Source organism: Sphaerodactylus townsendi, linkage group LG10, assembly GCF_021028975.2.
Source record: "Sphaerodactylus townsendi isolate TG3544 linkage group LG10, MPM_Stown_v2.3, whole genome shotgun sequence".
Classification (NCBI taxonomy): Eukaryota; Metazoa; Chordata; class Lepidosauria; order Squamata; family Sphaerodactylidae; genus Sphaerodactylus; species Sphaerodactylus townsendi.
In genome coordinates, this window is record NC_059434.1 from 22480080 (window position 1) to 22497638 (window position 17559).

General features: G+C 42.6%; 1 protein-coding gene across 1 annotated transcript in view; it reads right to left on the bottom strand.

Moving 5' to 3' along the window:
* CORIN (corin, serine peptidase) overlaps positions 1 to 17559 on the bottom strand; it is a 106914-nt gene that overhangs the window by 15146 nt on the left and 74209 nt on the right. Inside the window, 4 exon segments of the mRNA XM_048509608.1 lie at positions 86 to 135; positions 1873 to 1995; positions 8324 to 8453; positions 11138 to 11248. Of these exon segments, the coding sequence (XP_048365565.1) occupies positions 86 to 135; positions 1873 to 1995; positions 8324 to 8453; positions 11138 to 11248 (414 nt within the window).

The window sequence follows — 17559 nt, forward strand, 5'->3', positions numbered from 1 at the left end:
ACCAAGCAGTTGAATGTATAGAATTTGTTGATGAAAATATCTGCCTAATCTCTTATTTTGTCGTTTGATGAATGGTGTGTCTTACCTTCTTTGGTGCACAGAAGGGAAATCACGCTGTTGCTTCTGCAGGGCAACCTAGATTTGAAAAAAACCCAGCTTTTATGAGAGATCATTCCTGCTTAATATATGCACTGCTGCATCATATATCTGCTAAATATCTCAAATAAGGTACTAGTTGTCTACTGCTCTCATTAAATAATGCCCATAGGTTTAAGAAAAGAGTTTTATGTTTCATTTACATTTCCTAACATAACAAGTTGGGAACATCACACCTATCTCTTAGTTCAAAGCAGTGATTATACAGATAACAGAGTTAAAATTTAATGACTACTAGAGAATCAAATCAAACCATTACACCTAATGGCCTCAGAGTATTTAAAAGTCTTCACCCCAAAGTCCCAAGAAGACAACAAATACATTACCAGGCAAACACCCATTTAAGTCATTCCTAAGCAGCAGAGCCACAACTGAAAAGGCCATGCTCCTTTCCCACATTGACAATCTTAAGAATGGATAGGAACATGGGGAAGCAGACATTCCTTTACATATCCTGGTCCCAAACCATTTAGGCAATAAGCTGCACTTTAGATTGGACCTAGAAACAAACAGGAAACTAATGAATTTTAATACCAATAACCCTAATCCTAACTAGAACCAGTTAGCAGTGTTGCAATAGCATTCCACATTAGGTGAAGCTTTCGGCCATCTTCAAAGGCAGCCCAAGCAGAGTGTGTTACAATAATCTGACATGAAAGTAATCAAGGCACAATTAAATGTGGTCAAACCCTACCTTTCAAGAAGGGTTACAGCTGGTGAGCTAATTCAGTGGTTAAAAGGCCTTAGGGATGTGCATTTGGATATATTTGGTCAGAATACATATCTGGTACTTTCTGGATATATTCAGGATTCCAGCTGTTATCCAGGATTTTTTAGGACACTAGGAAATGGGTCCCAAAAAATCCTGGAAATATTTGGGAATAACCAGAAATATTGGGAGCCAGCGTTTTAAGGCTCCTAGTGATACCAAAAAGGGAATATCTGCCACCTGACAATAGTGGTCAAATTATTTTAAACCCAAGGATGCCTTTTTCAGAACTGTTTCCATCAAGGTAGCTGGCACTTCCTTCTACTTCAAAGATGTCTATTGTTTCCTTTACCAATGCATATAATCCCTTGATATCACATCTTGGGTCTTCACTGTGCTCCCTTTCAAGGTGAAATAGAACCTAAAATTAGGGCATTTGCAGTCAACAGAGACCAAATAGGCTGAAAAAGCGCACTGGTTTCTAGCGAGTCATGTGCAATTGCCCTAAGCTCAAAGCCAAGCAAAAACATGGAATATACTAGTGAAAATGCAAGATCAGAGTAAAATCATAAAACAATATACAGACAACTTGTAATTAAAATTATATACCAAGCATTAATACATACCCAGCATTAGTGTTGTGTACTGATTGCATTTTACACTTATTTTGCAATCCAAGGTAAAAATATATGCAACAGTGCAACTCAGCTGAAGACAATGGTTAGAAAAGTACATTCCTGTCCACACCACAATGAGAATGGAAATGTGTACCTCCACCCATATCTTGAAGTATAAATGCAGGTCATACTGGATGCCTCCTGTCTGAATCCACTGAGCAAAATGGTTGTTTATCTGTATTCAGACCAAACCCACATCTCTCTCTAGCACTGGAATCTGGCATGTGAGGGTTGCTCTCCCACAGGGATCTGCCATGCCAGATCAGGGTTGTTGGACTGTAAGTTAATAACCACACCGAGGGCAGCAGTCAAAAGCTATCAGCCTCTTACCCTGTCACTAAAAGAGACTGGATTGTCGATGCATTTTTGCTTTCCCATTCAGACTGTAGGTTCAGCCACTTCTCATGCTGCAGCTGTTCATATTCTGGTACAAGTTCTGTCACAGGTGGCCCACTGAAATAAACACAAATCCAAGGTAACTCAGTACATTTGCTATTATTAAAACCTGAAAATCGTGGAAATGTGAAGTTTCGAAGTTTTTCGGATTGCATGGAAAACTGCTTCACTTGCAGGCCATGGTTTTTCTGAAACTGCACAGCAGAAGCATCTTCCTAAAAACTCTTTACCATCAGTAAAGGTGTTCAAACATCTAGTGTTTGAACACTTGATCTGCTATCTGCTACAGGTTCTATCTGTAGGGTGTTTTTCAACTTTGATCTTCCCATGTGGAAGATCTTTCTCAGACATTCATGTAATGGTAAGGGTAAGGGTAAACACCATATAAATCTGCTCTTTATATCCTAGCTGTACTGATATTTAGGGAAAGATTTTGCCAAGGTTGAACCAAGTAGATTTTTATTGCGTTACTGGTGAGAAAGAAAAGTGTCTGAGTTCTGAAAGAAGGAGAATGGAAAATGGAAAATTGCACACTTTTTGTCTAGTTGCCCGAAGTGTACCTCATGTTACAAATAAATACAAATAAAGATTCACAAGCAGACCATAAACAAATAAGACTACGATCGCAGTGAACAGGACCAAATGCATTTCAGCCCAATAGGTCTTGGTCACTAAAGCACAGATACACACACACACACCCCAAAAATAATTGTTGGTATAACAAGCCAACACAATTATTATGATCATGTCAGAATCAGTCTGTCAGATTGCTGGTTGATATATACAACATACACATCACAATGGAAGGAACTGCCAAAATTACATTTAATTTACAACCATACATTTTTATGTGTGAGCATGAAAATCATGGAACAAGATTCATAATCCCAATAATATCATCATTTGGCGCTACACAATATAAAATGTGAACTAAACAACACTTTTTTAGATTTATTATACCAGCAGTTGTCCTTCATATATATGTGAGTTTATGTATTGATGACTACTGCAAAAGGCCCATTACAACCAAAACACATTTGGTCCTGTTTACTGTGATTGTGGTCTTATTTGTATGTCATTACTTTGTGGGTTTTTATTTGTATTATTTAATGAACATTGAGGACTGCTTAGTCCAGTGGTTTCAATCTGGAGGCCAAATTCAAGCCTGATGCTTTTAATTTGTACTTTAACATTGTTCCAACTCAACCTTTGTTGAGTCGGTTTTATATTCCTTCTTTTGGAGGCATTATAATAAAAAAAATTCCCAACATTCACAAACCTTAATCTGTACACAGAAAAGTATTTCTTTGCATCCTTTAGCAATATGCTAATTTAATTAATAAGACTGTACTCTAAATACAATTAAAGGGAATAATTTATAGAAGGGGGTTTATAGAAGGGAGTTTTTATAGAAGGGGGTTCCTTTTTTTTCTCCCCTCCCCCCCCCCAATATGCTGCAATAACCATCTTAGCAACACTGTGCAGACAGGCAGTGCAATCCAGTGGGAGGGGGTAGCTGCACTGATGCTGGGGAATGGCACAGCCATGATGCAGCCACGCCACCTTAAAAGAGGTTTGCTGCGCCACTGCCAGCAAGTCAACAGGGATGCTCCCCTAACCCCATGGAGCTGAATATGCAGCACCATGGGCTGAGCCCAGAGGTGGGATCCAGCAAGTTCTCACAGGTTCCCGAGAGTAGGTTACTAATTATTTGTGTGTGCTGAGAGGGGGTTACTAATTGGTGATTTTGCCACGTGATTTTTGCCTTAGTTGCGCCCCTCCTCTCAGCAGTAGTGCGCAGAACTTGAAGCAGTCTAGCAGGAGGTGCACTGGCATGCATGGCAGCCTGCGCCTGCGTGCATTCATTTCCCGCCTAAGGACAGGCGCAGCGGTTGCATCCTTGCCACAGCCCCACCCAGAAATGCCCTGTCCCCGGAATGCCCGGCCCAGCCCCATTGGTGCTACACCACAGTTTGAATCCCACCACCATGGGAACCTGTTACTAAAATTTTTGGATCCCACCACTGGCTGAGCCTACCTTTTTTGAGCGTAAGTCTGTGCTGTTAAATGGGAGACATTCCTGGGCCAAAAGAGCTCAGGAAGCTGACTAAATCTGTTTCCACCCCAGTAACACCCCCTTCAGTGCTGGCATGGGCTCCTTTGCTGGGGGAGTGCTGGTGCCACGGCCATGCTGGTGCCCAAGCATCATGCTGCCATGCAGCTCCCCAGTGCCAGGATAAGTGCCTGTGTGCTGGTATCAATGCCTGTTTTGCCAGCACAAGGGGCATTTACACCAGTGCTGGGATCGCACCGCCTCTTGAGTGCTTCTCCCCCCCCCCCTCAGGATTGCCCTGTTACTTGATATTTAAAGAAGCTACCAATCCTTTAAAATATCCTAAGATATCTAAGGATATCTTAGATATCTAAGATATCTAAGGATATGACTGTATATGACTGTATAACAGATCATTTATAATCTGGATTGCACTTTGCCAAAATAGATTATGTTTTGGACATGTCCAAGACACATGTATAAAATCTATAGGTCCCCAACCACATCTCCAACAGACATCGCATAAATTTCTGTACATACTCACTAATTTATTAGGTATAAGAAGATACACTGCCAAAAATATTATACAAAAAATTTATTTCAAACTCAGCAAGATTATTTTAGAAGTGACATTTCCCTAAATCCATTTCTATTCCTGTAGCATAAACAAGTTAATACATCTTTCTCCCATATTTTATGTAGTATATAAATCTAATAATAGTGAGTAAAGCTGAGCTATCATTTTATTAGAGGTATGATTGTCACTGATTATACATTCTAAAGAGTTTTTAGCTATAGATTATTCCCCTTGAATTACAAACAAACATCTAACATATCTTTTAACACATCTATTCTAACATTTCTAACATATCTGCCCAATTTATATAGCTCCCAAGTCACACGGCTTTTGCCCATGCAGATTCTGTAGTCACCAGCAGAACCTTTGGCTGTGATCAAAAGAGGATCTCTTCCTCTCTTTATCAGCAGCAGAAAAGCTGGTGGAACCCAACACACTGTTTCTCCTCAGCTCCTGCAATAAACATATTTCTGGAGAATAGTCTTTGGGAAAGAAACCAGAGAATCTTGGATAAACTCTCTAAAAAAGACTCCCAAGATTCACAAGAGGCAACACGATGCTCTCCCCTCTTCAAAGTTTTCTTCGTTTTGACCATATCCTTTTTCAGAATGATTTAAAACAGGGAATAGCTTTTGACTGTACAAATTGCAAATGAATAGACAAAAGCGGTATTTTGGAACGGCTCCCTGACAAAGCAGGCAGATGGAAATGATCTCAGCAGAGCTGGTAAAGCATCTTTTTGGATACTGTTGACTTTGTGCCTTATTTTTCATACATTTCTCTCACACATTAAATGATTACTTTTGCATAAGTCATCCAGCGTATTCAGTGTGTACATGGCAGTATGGGCCCAGTACTGCTTGTTTATTGCTTACCTTTGCTTGTATTGCATTGTAATTTGGATAATATGGCACGTTCCAGTTTTGGAGGTGATCTAGATTACTTCCAGCTCTTCATACATGAGATTTTTTTTGGCCTTTCATTATTTATGCTAAATTAACTGTAAACTCTTCCAAGACTTCTTCCTGCAAAAAATGGCAGTGCTCCAAGCTTTGCCCACCCAAGATTTCTATTGGTGGAATTTTCAAGATGACTGGCACCTTTGTGTGTCCTTGAAAACCTCCTTTTGGCTACTTTGGCTAGTGAGTATGGCAGGATGCTTCAAGGGGGAAGGAAATAATTTAAGGATTTTATTTTTCACACAACAAATATGTCCATTATTCATGTATTAAAAACTTGCAAAAGTAACTATTCTTACTGCTAGTTTATACATTTCTTTCACCAACAGTTTGTGAACATGTGGGCTTAGTGAAAGGGTTTTTACAAATTTCTATCTTTATTACCTTCATTTATTTCTCTGAATCCCCATCTGAAAACAGGGCAACCAGACCTAGCAAGATAGGCAGGTTACAGTCCCTTGTGAACACCATAAAATACTTCCTTTGGGGCTCAGGGTCAAATTACAAATTATGGAAAATTCCATTATTTTTCCTTGTGTGTATATGTATGATTAAGCAAGGGAATGATGGAGGCTGGGGTGATGAGGTTTCACAACACTTACTGGTCCTCAGGTTTTTTCTTTTCAAAATTTCACTCTTCAAGCTGCATTTTCATTTGCAGGAGAAAACAGAAAGGAAAGATAATGGGATCTCATATTTTTCACTCCATGGCTGAAAAAGCAATTTGGGGAGGGCAATTTTGAGTTGGAAAGGAACAGGTGTCCTTCTGCTCACTAGAGGCTGTACACTAGGTGAAAGAATTGAAAGATGTAGTGCCAGCTAATTTCATACTTATAAATGGAAAATCTCTACGTTACTGTTCCCAGAATAGGTGCAAGAGAGAATTTGGGCACAGGATGTGCTTCCAACTCAAAGCCAGGAAACAGTTTTTGTTTGTTTGTTGAAATATTTATGTCCTGCCTTTCCTCTTGGTTCAGGCAGTTACAATAATAATGAAAACATCCCCAGCTAAAACCAAAGGTAAAACAAGGTCCAAACCCCCCCCACCTTAAAAGATGCCTGCTGTTCAAGGCTCCTCTAATGTTCCAATAAACAGGCAGGCCTTGCAGCGCCTCCTGAAAATCTCCAAGGAGGAGGCCCCCTCAGCTCTTCATTGAGCCCATTCTACAGAGTCATGATGGGAAAGCTCTGGTGGATATTAGATGGGCTACTCTAAGTGGTGGAATAGCTGCCTGATCATATAGCCTCCCCACCACCACCAAGTCTGGCCAAAGATGATACCTTAGAGAGCAATTCATATAAGTCTACTTTGAATCCTATTCAAGTCTACTGAATAAGTCTAACTCCCATGAAAGTGTTCTTTATATGCACTGTTAGTCTATTACACACTTTCCAATTTCAAGTTGACAGTTTTATCAACTCTGTAGCAGCCTGGGAGGATCTTTTTGAACCCAATTAAATGGGGGGGGAGGGGTTTCAAAGTTTTCCTACAAGTTTAGATAAGGTGCCAGGGCAGAAAATCTGGATAAGGATTTAAGGTGGCCATATTAAACAGATCAGCAAATATATACAGTCAAACCAATGCTAAAAAATCTGAGGCCAGCCAAGCCTAAGAAACATGGACTGTATATATAGTGACACAAGGCAATGAACTAATTGGTATATGCAATTAGTTTGAGTATAAAGTCAATAGATAATTCATACACCGTTCATAAAGATTATTCATAGAGATATATTGTGATTATATTATAAGTAATATTCAACTGGATATAAAGGTAATAACAAAACATACAATGAGGGCACTTAGGCAACCTAAGAAGCGTAATGGGACTGTACTTCGTAACAAATTCTCAAAATTCTTGAAATCGCCCATTCTAGGCTTTAAAATGGCAACAGTATGCCTGTGTCAGACATGAGGACACTGTCAGGCCTAGTTTGGCCATATGTCCATCTCCACTCAGAGTGGCTTTCTCTGAAGTAAATGTGACAGGACAGCAAGCCAAACCAAGTCAAAGGGACCTGGCTCATAAAAGACAGCAAATGAAACCATATCAGGTAGGTTAACGAATCAATCCTTTTGAAGTATAAGAAAGAAAAGTGCAGCTATCTATTTCTCAGTGTGATAAATGAAAAATGTGTTTTCTACTAGGAATGAGGAAACAAGTCATAAGGGAGGATGTTTGTGGCTGGACAAGATAAGACCGGCTAAGACCAATTGAACTGAGTAACTAGGTTAAAGGGCAAGACTTGCATCAGATCGTATGCATTGAACATGCTTAATGAGCTAATGCATATTAACTTCTTCTCTCACTCTGATGACAAACCTCATTTTAATGTACATGTATGTGGAAATTGGGAGGGGGCACATATCAAGGAGCAACATGTGAATAGGCGTACCGAAAAGTTGTGACTAAATACCCTCAGCCAATAGGGGAACAGAGAGTGTCTGGCGAATTCAGGAGAAGGGAATCAACATGCTGTGGATATACTGTTTCGGTGGAGTCTCCCCTTTCTTTGCAAATAAAGCTACTTAAAACTCTCTTCTGTTGGCTTGATATTTGGTAAAGAAAAGTTTCTTTGCTGAATTATCATATCAACAGTAAGTGCATCTTTTAAAGTGCTGAACAGAAAATCTGCACATAGTTTTGAACATCAGAGAGCTCACATAAAATCCAGTTGTACTGAGCTAAGAAACAGAGGAAGCAAACATTATAAAAACTTCACAGATTTAATCAACTCTATCAACAATTATTGTCACTCAGAAAAGTTAGCAGTGCTACAAACTACTGACCTTACCCTAAACCCATTTGTCTGCATGCCATTTGGCTTAAATTTTCTTCCCATTCATCTGCACATACATGGTAATTGGTTGCTGATCTGTGGACAGTCAGAAACATCAAGGAGCTCATGTTTTTAGACACAGTCACTGTGAAGGAAAAAAGGGAAATATAACTCCAATAAGCCAATGGGGTTAACTTGCACTCAAGTTTATATTATTTTTCCCATTACTTGATTTCTCAACACTTGAAAAATGCAGCTCATGATGTGTGAGCTACCTTCTTTGTACAGCATTGTAGATAGAGAATAATGATCACTACCACAGTCTAAATGTGACATATGATAAATCCTTTTCACTCAGCAGGGTGATGCAGTGACTCCATTTAGATAACTAAATTGTCCCAGCAGGAATACTTTTACTCTAGCCTTCAGACTGTAGCTTGGCTCACAGCCTGTAGCACATAAGAAGGTAAAACCAAGTTTGCTTGCCCCCAAATACCTGGGCTGTTTGAGACTATCCCCAAAAAGTTTCACAAGACAGAGCTCCAGTCAAGTCCCTTATTTCTGGGCATATATGGAATATGTTGTATGCCCTACAATCTGGTCAAAGACATTTTGTGTCTCTTTAGGTATCCCCATGAAAACAAAACACCAATATGTCTGAACATATGGGCCTTGGATTCACCACAGCTTTTCCAGGGGCGGAATGATTTCTGCCTGTGGTGTCCAAATTTCTCACCTCTTCCTTCTTGCTACAGCCCAAAATGCTCCCCCAAAGTAGTGATCCTGAAAGCTGGAGAGCATTCAGATTGAGGGCATTCTGAGAAGCATTTTCACTGCAGCATGAGGAAGGAGGCAAGAAAGTTGCATTCTGCAGGTAGAAAACCTTCTGCACACAAGATCTCGTCATATGAGTTCGAGTGTCAGCTTTGGTTTGGTCAGCAGTCCCTGCTGGAAGTGCCCTTTATTTGGCTAGTCAGAGTGACAACAGCGTCCTTCTCAGTTGTGGCTCCTTTCCCATATGGAACGGTCGACCAGAAAAGGTAAAGAAGATTCTTACTTTATAAGCTTTTCACAGGGCACGAAGAACTATCTTATTTTGCCCCCGAACACAGGAAGTGTTTGGCTTAAATGAAAGAATAGCTCCCAGAGGACGACCCAATTTGCCTCCATGTTGACTACCATCTCAATTCCTAAATGATTCATTGAAATCAGTGAAACTATTAATGGGTAAGGTGCATCTAGGTGTATCTAGGACATCTCTAAGAGTATCTCTGCTACTTACTACAGCATCCCAGCTTAACAAAATGCTAAATGTATATTTATTATTCATAAGTAATCTAGAAACAGGCTGTTGTGTGCAGTTATCACATTTGCTGCTGAACAATCAATAATACATCTAATGACTGAAAGAAAATGGCAAGATCAAGTGCTCCACAGAAAACTATATCTTCATGGTCTACAAGGCCCATGAGCCAAGCGTGAAGAACAATTTATTTTCTTCCCTAAAACCACTGTATCAAACTACCTCTTTATCTTCTTTCAGTCAAAATTGTTAGGCAGCATATATTAGAAAATAATTCTTCCAATTTTTACTCTTAAAATGAGGTGTATATCACTCCCAACACAGTATAAGAATAGCTTGCTTTTATCTTCTATCTTTCAAAATCTTTCACCATCCCTTACTTAGTTCAATTGATTAGTTTTTTTATTCATAGTTAGTTTACCAGCCTTATATATAAAGACTGTTTGTTTTCTATAAACTGCAGATGGACAGAGATATATCTTATATATAAAAATAATGCACTCAGCATCTGACTACTTGATAATATAGCAGAGGCCTTATGCAAAGGAAAAAAAATCATGCTGGCTTCAGTCTCCTGTATTTTTTGCTGGAGAAATGACATATGAACCATGACAATCTTCTCGTTTTTCTCCAACACTGTGTTCAGGCATGGCTCACATGAGAAACACTGAACAAGCAGCCAGAGGAAAATGCTTCTGGATATTTAGGACATAGTGAGACTATCTGCATCAACTTGCAACCATTGAATTAATTGAGTCTTTTCAGCTTATGATCCATCAGCTGAAATAATGCAGTCCCCCAGCTGCCTATGGTCGATTCCCCACTCACCATTAGATGCGCGCTCCTCATGGCAAATATCCCGGGGTCCTGCAGCACTCCCCACTATACCAGCAGCGACAACACAGACGCCCCGATTCTGCCGCTCCTCCCACCCCTCAGCGCGCGGTATTTCGGAACCTCGTTGGAGGTACACTTTTTGAAACCCAATGGACAAGCTGCAGTGGGGAGCATGAATCCATGCTCAAAAGCACCCAATTCTTACTAAACTGGTTTGCCTCTACTTTCACTTTTGAAGTGGGGAATCGATCTCTAATGGCCTTGACGTCCACCCCTTGACTTTACAGAACTTGAGTCTGTTCATATAATTACATCTTATTTAACAGAACTAAGAATTGTTGCAAGGCCTGCTTTGTTTCCATGATCAAGGCATGGTTCACACTATGGCATGTGTGAAACTTTTATGTGGGCTTTGGGCTGCCCATCCTCCTCTAAGAGCTTTCTATTTGAAGTCTGCTTCAACAGACCATACTGAAAAGTATCTCTTTGGGCTTTCACATTCAAATTGCCATCTTTAAGGAGGGGGAGATAGATCTACCTTACAGAGCTTTCCCATCTCTCTCAAGTGAATTTCCAGAACCAGCCAGTCACTTTAAGCGCAGCAAAAATGTCTCCAACAATTATCGCTTTTTTGGTTCAGAAACGTCACACAATAAATTCTAGAAAATTCTTCTGCTGCTAAAACTTACCACAGTTCCATTCGTCTGACTTGTCTGCACAGTCTATCTGCCCATCACACCACCCTTTATGGGGCACACAGTCATGGTTAGCACAGGCAAGCTCATCCTTTTTACAAAATGCTGTAATGAAAAATGCAAAGTGGGAGAAAACAAGATTCAAGGGGTAGGGGGAGAGTTCTGACAAAGATGCACAGTTAAGTCCTCAAGAGATCTTCCTAAAGGGAGTGCTCAGTTGTACAGACCTCAGTACCATAGCACTTGTTCAATTGGAAACTAGTCACGACTGTTGAGTTTCTTCAGACAGAGGGTCAAATTTGAGTCTGTTCATATAATTAAATCTTATTTAACAGAACTAAGAATTGTTGCAAGGCCTGTTTTGTTTCCATGATCAAGGCATGGTTCACATGAGAAACACTGAACAAACAGCCAGAGGAAAATGCTTCTGGATATTTAGGACATAGTGAGACTATCTGCATTAACTTGCAACCATTGAATACACTGAGTCTCTTCAGATTATGATCCATCGGCTTAAATAATGCAGTCCCCCAGCTGCCTATGGTCGATTCCCCACTCGCCATTAGATGCATGCTCCTCACGGCAAATATCCCGGGGTCCTGCAGCACTCCCCGTTACACCAGCAGCGACACCGCAGTCACTCTGATTCTGCCGCTCCTCCCACCCCTCAGCACGCCGTATTTCGGAACCTCGTTGGAGGTACACCTTTTTGAAACCCAATGGACAAGCTGCAGTGGGGAGCATGAATCCATGCTCAAAAGCACCCAATTCTTATGAAACCGGTTTGCCTTTACTTTCATTTTTGAAGTGGGGAATCGACCTCTAATGGCATGGACCGTTCCCCCCCCCTTGATTTTACAGTTCCAAGGAAGGAGGGAAAAGTGAGAATAATTGAAATACTGTTGATCATCTATGGTTGGTGTTTTACACTGAAAAAAGTGGATTACAAATTGTGGAGATGAGATACATTCAATAGCATATCCTAGCCTCTCAAGTTTTCGGGGACAAGTGAAATCAGCAATGCGATGTGATTTGGCAGTGATCCAAAAAAACAACAAAAAGGCTATACATAAAAATCCTTTCTGACATGATAACTGTACAAACAACATTCAAAATCATACATGTGAAATGTTAAAATATTCTTGGATACATAAATGAGCTCTGGAATTTCAGGATCCTCCAGCAATAACATAAAGTGAAGGCAAAAGAATGACATTAAACGACTGAACTCAAATTCTAGCCAATATATCATTTGCATTTTATTTGCTACAAATCCCAGTTCTAGGACCCCAGTGAACAATACCAGCTGCATCAGAAGCATGGGAAAATCAACGTTTGAAAGAAAAATGTTTTTTCCTTAATATTTTATCAATCTGCTCCTTGTCATCTTTTTTTCACTTGCGTTGTTGTCAACTTTATTTGTTTCCCAAAATTTATGCTCCTTTCTGGTTTCCTTAATTGGGCAAAGTTCCTCTTTTCAATGAAGGTTTCTTGCTTTTTAGGTCTTCCTTGGCTCTGGTCATTCTACACAGATATCCTCTTGGATTAGTTTGTATTTTTCTAATCTGTAATATGCATGCTGAGGTTCTGTTATCATGCTTTTAAATAACCTCCCAGCATCCTGAGAAGAATAGGAAAAGTTTTATAGAAGTTTGAATTTAGTTAAATTGCTCTTCCAATAGTTTTACACACTGATGAAGTTTGGTTTGGTGTTTTGTTTGTTTGCTTAGTAGAAAATGGCAAATACATCATTCAACACTATTGAATATATTCATCTAACTAAATAATGTTATTGATGTCATGTAACCTGTGACGTTTGGCGTTTTGACTCTGGTTTCTGTGGTACTCAACATCCAGGCACATACCACCATATTTATGTTCTCAAAAATGGTATGTTTATTGTCTGGTCAGCAGACGATGTAAATTATTTTGCACTAGCACTAAAGCCCATTTTAAATTCAAATTAAATAGGCTCAGGGAGGGAGGGAACCTCCTCCCCTCCAAGAGAACAGTCCATATTGTTTGGGGTGGGGGAGGCTCCAGGGTTTGGGGAAGGTGAGTGAGGAATGGGATGGAATGTCATGACTCCTGCATACCCACTGGCTAGGGGCAGAGGCATATCTAGGGAAATGGAGCCGGGGCAAAATTTAAATTTTCCACACACACACCCTGGGCACCCAGGACTACTGGCTAGAGCTGGCATGGCACCCAAGTCTACCACCTGGAGCCAGCAAGGCGTCCAGGTCTACCACCCATAGCTGCCACCAGCATCCAGGTCTACTGCCTGGAGCCAGAGCCGGCGTCCATGTGTACTGCCCAGAGCCGGCGCCCAAGTCTACCACCTGGGGCTGGTGAGTGCAGCCCAGGCCTGGGGCCCCCCCCCCCCCCGCACATGATTAGTTGGTGTGCGCCCCGTATCTGGCAGATACGCCCCTGGCTAGGGGTTCGTTGGACATTCTATTCTTTAGACAATTATGTATAACTAGCGTGGCCCGGCCACGCGTTGCTGTGGCTTATTGTGGTGAAATGGGAAAGGAACAGTAGCAGCAAATCAATTGCAGAGGCCAGCAGTACATGCTCATGCAAACACGCAGCCTGATACTGTGCGATGTCAGTGATGTGTGTGCCCGCATTCCTTGGGGGGGGGGGGGGAATGGAAAGGCACCCCTCCCACACATCTAGGCTGGCTGGTCATGATCCTTTACCTGGGAGTAAGTTTGGTTGGTGGCAATGGGTGTCGCTTCTGAGGAAACCCTCTGACGGGTGCGACGCAGCCATTCAAAGTATGTCATGGTTGCTGTACTGAGCTTACTCCTGAGTAATGCGTGCCTGGTTTTCTTAACTGTAACTGCAGTATCTTAGGGAATCTAGGGTGCCTGGCCCCTCCCTCCCTGGCCCCTTGTAAGTCGCCTCTCACTCTTTCCTCCTCTCCCTCCCTTCTCTTTCCTTTTGCATGTCACCCCTCCCCCTCCCTCCCTTCCTCCTTTCCTCTCCGGCTTAGGGTGGGTGGGTCATATCAAGATGCTGGGCCCCCTGCCTCCCCTCCCTTGCATGCAACCCCTCACTGTCTCCCCTCCCTCCCTTCTCTTCCCCTTCCTGCCCCCCCCCCCCCCCCTTCCCTCCCTCCCTAGGGTGGGTGGGTCATATCAAGATGCTGGGCCCCTGCCTCCCCTCCCTTGCATGCCACCCCTCACTCTCTTCCCTCCCTCACTTCTCTTCCCTTGCATGCCCCCCCCCCCCCTCCCTCCCTTCCCTTTCCCTCCGCTAGGGTGGGTGGGTCATATCAAGATGTAGGGCCCCCCTGCCTCCCCTCCCTTGCATGCCACAGCTCACTGTCTCCCCTCTCTCACTTCTCTTCCCTTGCATGCCTCCCCCACCGTCCCTTTCCTCTCCCTCCCTCTCTTCCCTTGCATGCCACCCAGCGGTGGGATCCAAAAATTTTAGTAACAGGTTCCCATGGTGGCATAGCGCCAATGGGGCTGGGCGGGGCACGACGGGGCATGGCCGGCCATTCCAGGGGCGGGGCATTACTGGGCGGGGCTGTGGCAAGGACGCAGCCGCTGTGCCGGTCCTTGGGTGGGAAGCAAATGCACGCAGGCGCAGGCTGCCATGCACGCTGGTGCACCTCCTGCTAGACTGCTTCAAGTTCTGCACGCTACTTCTGAGAGAAGGGGCGTAACTAAGGCAAAAATCACGTGACAAAATCACCAATTAGTAACCCCCTCTCGGCACACACAAATAATTAGTAACCTACTCTCGGGAACCTGTGAGAAACTGCTGGATCCTATCTCTGATGCCACCCCTCCCTCTCAGTGGCAGTGGAGGTTAAGAGCTCGTGTATCTAATCTGAAGGAACCGGGTTTGATTCTCCGTTCTGCCGCCTGAGCTGTGGAGGCTTATCTGGGGAAGTCAGAGTAGCCTGTACACTCCCACACACGCCAGCTGGGTGACCTTGGGCTAGTCACAGCTTCTCGGAGCTCTCAGTCCCACCTACCTCACCGGGTGTTTGTTGTGAGGGGGGAAGGGCAAGGAGATTATCAGCCTCTTTGAGTCTCCTACAGGAGAGAAAGGGGGGATATAAATCCAAACTCCTCCTCCTCCTCTTCCTCTTCTTCTCCTCCTCCTCCTCCCCTCTCCCTCGTGTGTATGTGTGTGTATGTGTTTCACTTCCACTCGAGTTACTGCCTATGTGCTGTTTCCACTGCTCATCTTTGGCCATCTGAGTGAACATTCTAAGGGCACGAACATTCTAAGGGTGACAGTTACACACAGGCCCCTCCCTGTCCTTCTCACTCAGGGAGCGCCAGGAAAAAGGCGCTTGGCCTGGGCTGTATGAAATTTCAGGTATGTGAACATCTGAAAACACTCTCGCCTGACTGACTATAGTGGCTGGGAATTTTCAGAGGAATTGGCCCAGCAGTTACTGAGGTACCCTGTCATCAACACATACACGGTTAGCTTTTTATATATATAGACTAGCGGGGCCCAGCCACACATTGCTGTGGCAATTGTCCTTCTCAACACAGTCCGCAACCCACACAGATGTCCATGCAGGTCCAATGATCCCCAGCATAGCCTTTTGGGGTGGTCAAATGGAATACCTCTTTCCCTTTTCAGTTCACATTGTTATATGGTGGTGTCTTTTTTTTTAGTATAAGGTAACCCTTTCCATTCCACAACGGAACTGTCCAGAGTGTGAATCCCGCTGTCCATGAGGCTGGTTGACAAGCACAGTCCTGGCTTGGGTAAGGCAGAACTGTGGCAAGCAGCCTATCCCAGTCAGGCAGCAGAGGCAGGGTGGTGAGGCGCTCAGATCGAGGCCAGCTCCCTGGGTTCTTAAAGGGCCACATGCAAAAGAAGCGGAGCCAGTAGTGTTGGTTCGCCCCCACCCCGCAGATTGTCTTAGAAGAAAAAGGCAAACTCCAGGTCACTTTTAGTAAAATATGGGTGAGGAAGTGGGTAAGTGGTGGTTGGATGTGAGGGAGGGCAGAGTGAGGTGTGTGAGGATGAGCTGGATGTGTATGAGAGTATGTGTGTTGTGTGGTAGTAGTGGGTGAGGCACAGAGAGTGAAAGTTACCTGCGACCCCACCTGACGTCTCACACGGCAAAGTGTGTATGTGTTTCACTTCCACTCATATTACCTAACAGTATTACCTAGTTACTGTTTTCAATGCTCATCTCTGGCCATCTGCATGAACAGTTTAAGGGCATACCAACCCCTCAGGCCACAGACATGCTGCAAGAACATTCTAAGGGTGACACAACCAGCTTCATGGCCTGGTGCACCAGGAAAAAGACGTTTTACCTGGCTCAGGTATTGAATTTCAGCAATGTGAATATCCGAAAACCTGCCCGCATTGGAAAGGCACATTGAGTGAAAATTTGAAAGAAATCTGTCCAGTGGTTTTGGAGTTAGAGCACGACTCACAAAATGGACAGTTCGCTTTTTATATATATAGATGATAGTGTCCCAAAGAATATTGTGTAATCTGCATAGCCTTCAAACACTGGCATCCTCCTTTCAGCCAGAGTGGCGAACCCCCAGATGTAGCCTGGAGTTCTCCTGGAATTAAAAATTATATCCAGACTATAGAGATTAATACCCTGGCAACTTCAGAGGGTAGACTTCATGACATCACTTTCCTGTTGAGCACCCTTACTTTCCCAAATTCCTCCCTCCCTACACATCACCTCCATAACTCCAGAAATCTGGAGTCAGATTTGACAAGTCAGAATTGACAACCCTACTTGCAACTGTATATATAGCATTGACAATGAACCTTTCATCCAAAATCTTTGACCTCTAATCTCTTCTAACTTTTCCTTCCCTCTTCCACTTGCACTCATTCCCCTTTCCTCAAGGTCTTTTGTTTTAAAATACTGTTGATATGTGATCAGGGGTAATCTTTCTTAATCTAATCATTCTGCAGTGCCTGCTTTTGAAGTGCTTTATAAATAATAATTATCATCACCATCATCATGACAAATGACAATGAAAAAGGAGTAAACAAAAATAGAAACTGAAGAACTGGCATTTAGATTACAATATTCTTGCAAATCAGGACAGCTTTAATTTATTCCACTTAACCAGAGCCTTTTTCATTCCTTCCAACAAATACAAATCATTTTGCTCTCTCTGGTACAACTTTCATTTAGGGGAAACTAGGGAATATTCTCTTCCTAGTAAGCTAGCCATTTCAGAAGTTGCTTGGGTCCCTATTGGGAAGCAAAGTGGAGTAAAAGTATCTTAATATATAAACAGCCAAAATGGAATGTAGGTGACTGAATATGTGGAAATGCTGGATGCAACCTTTAGTCGGGTCCTGGTTTCATAGCTGATACATTCCACACCTTACCTTGCCAGACAACACAGGATAAGGGAAGCAAGAATCTGGTGTGAAATTCAAAAGAAGAA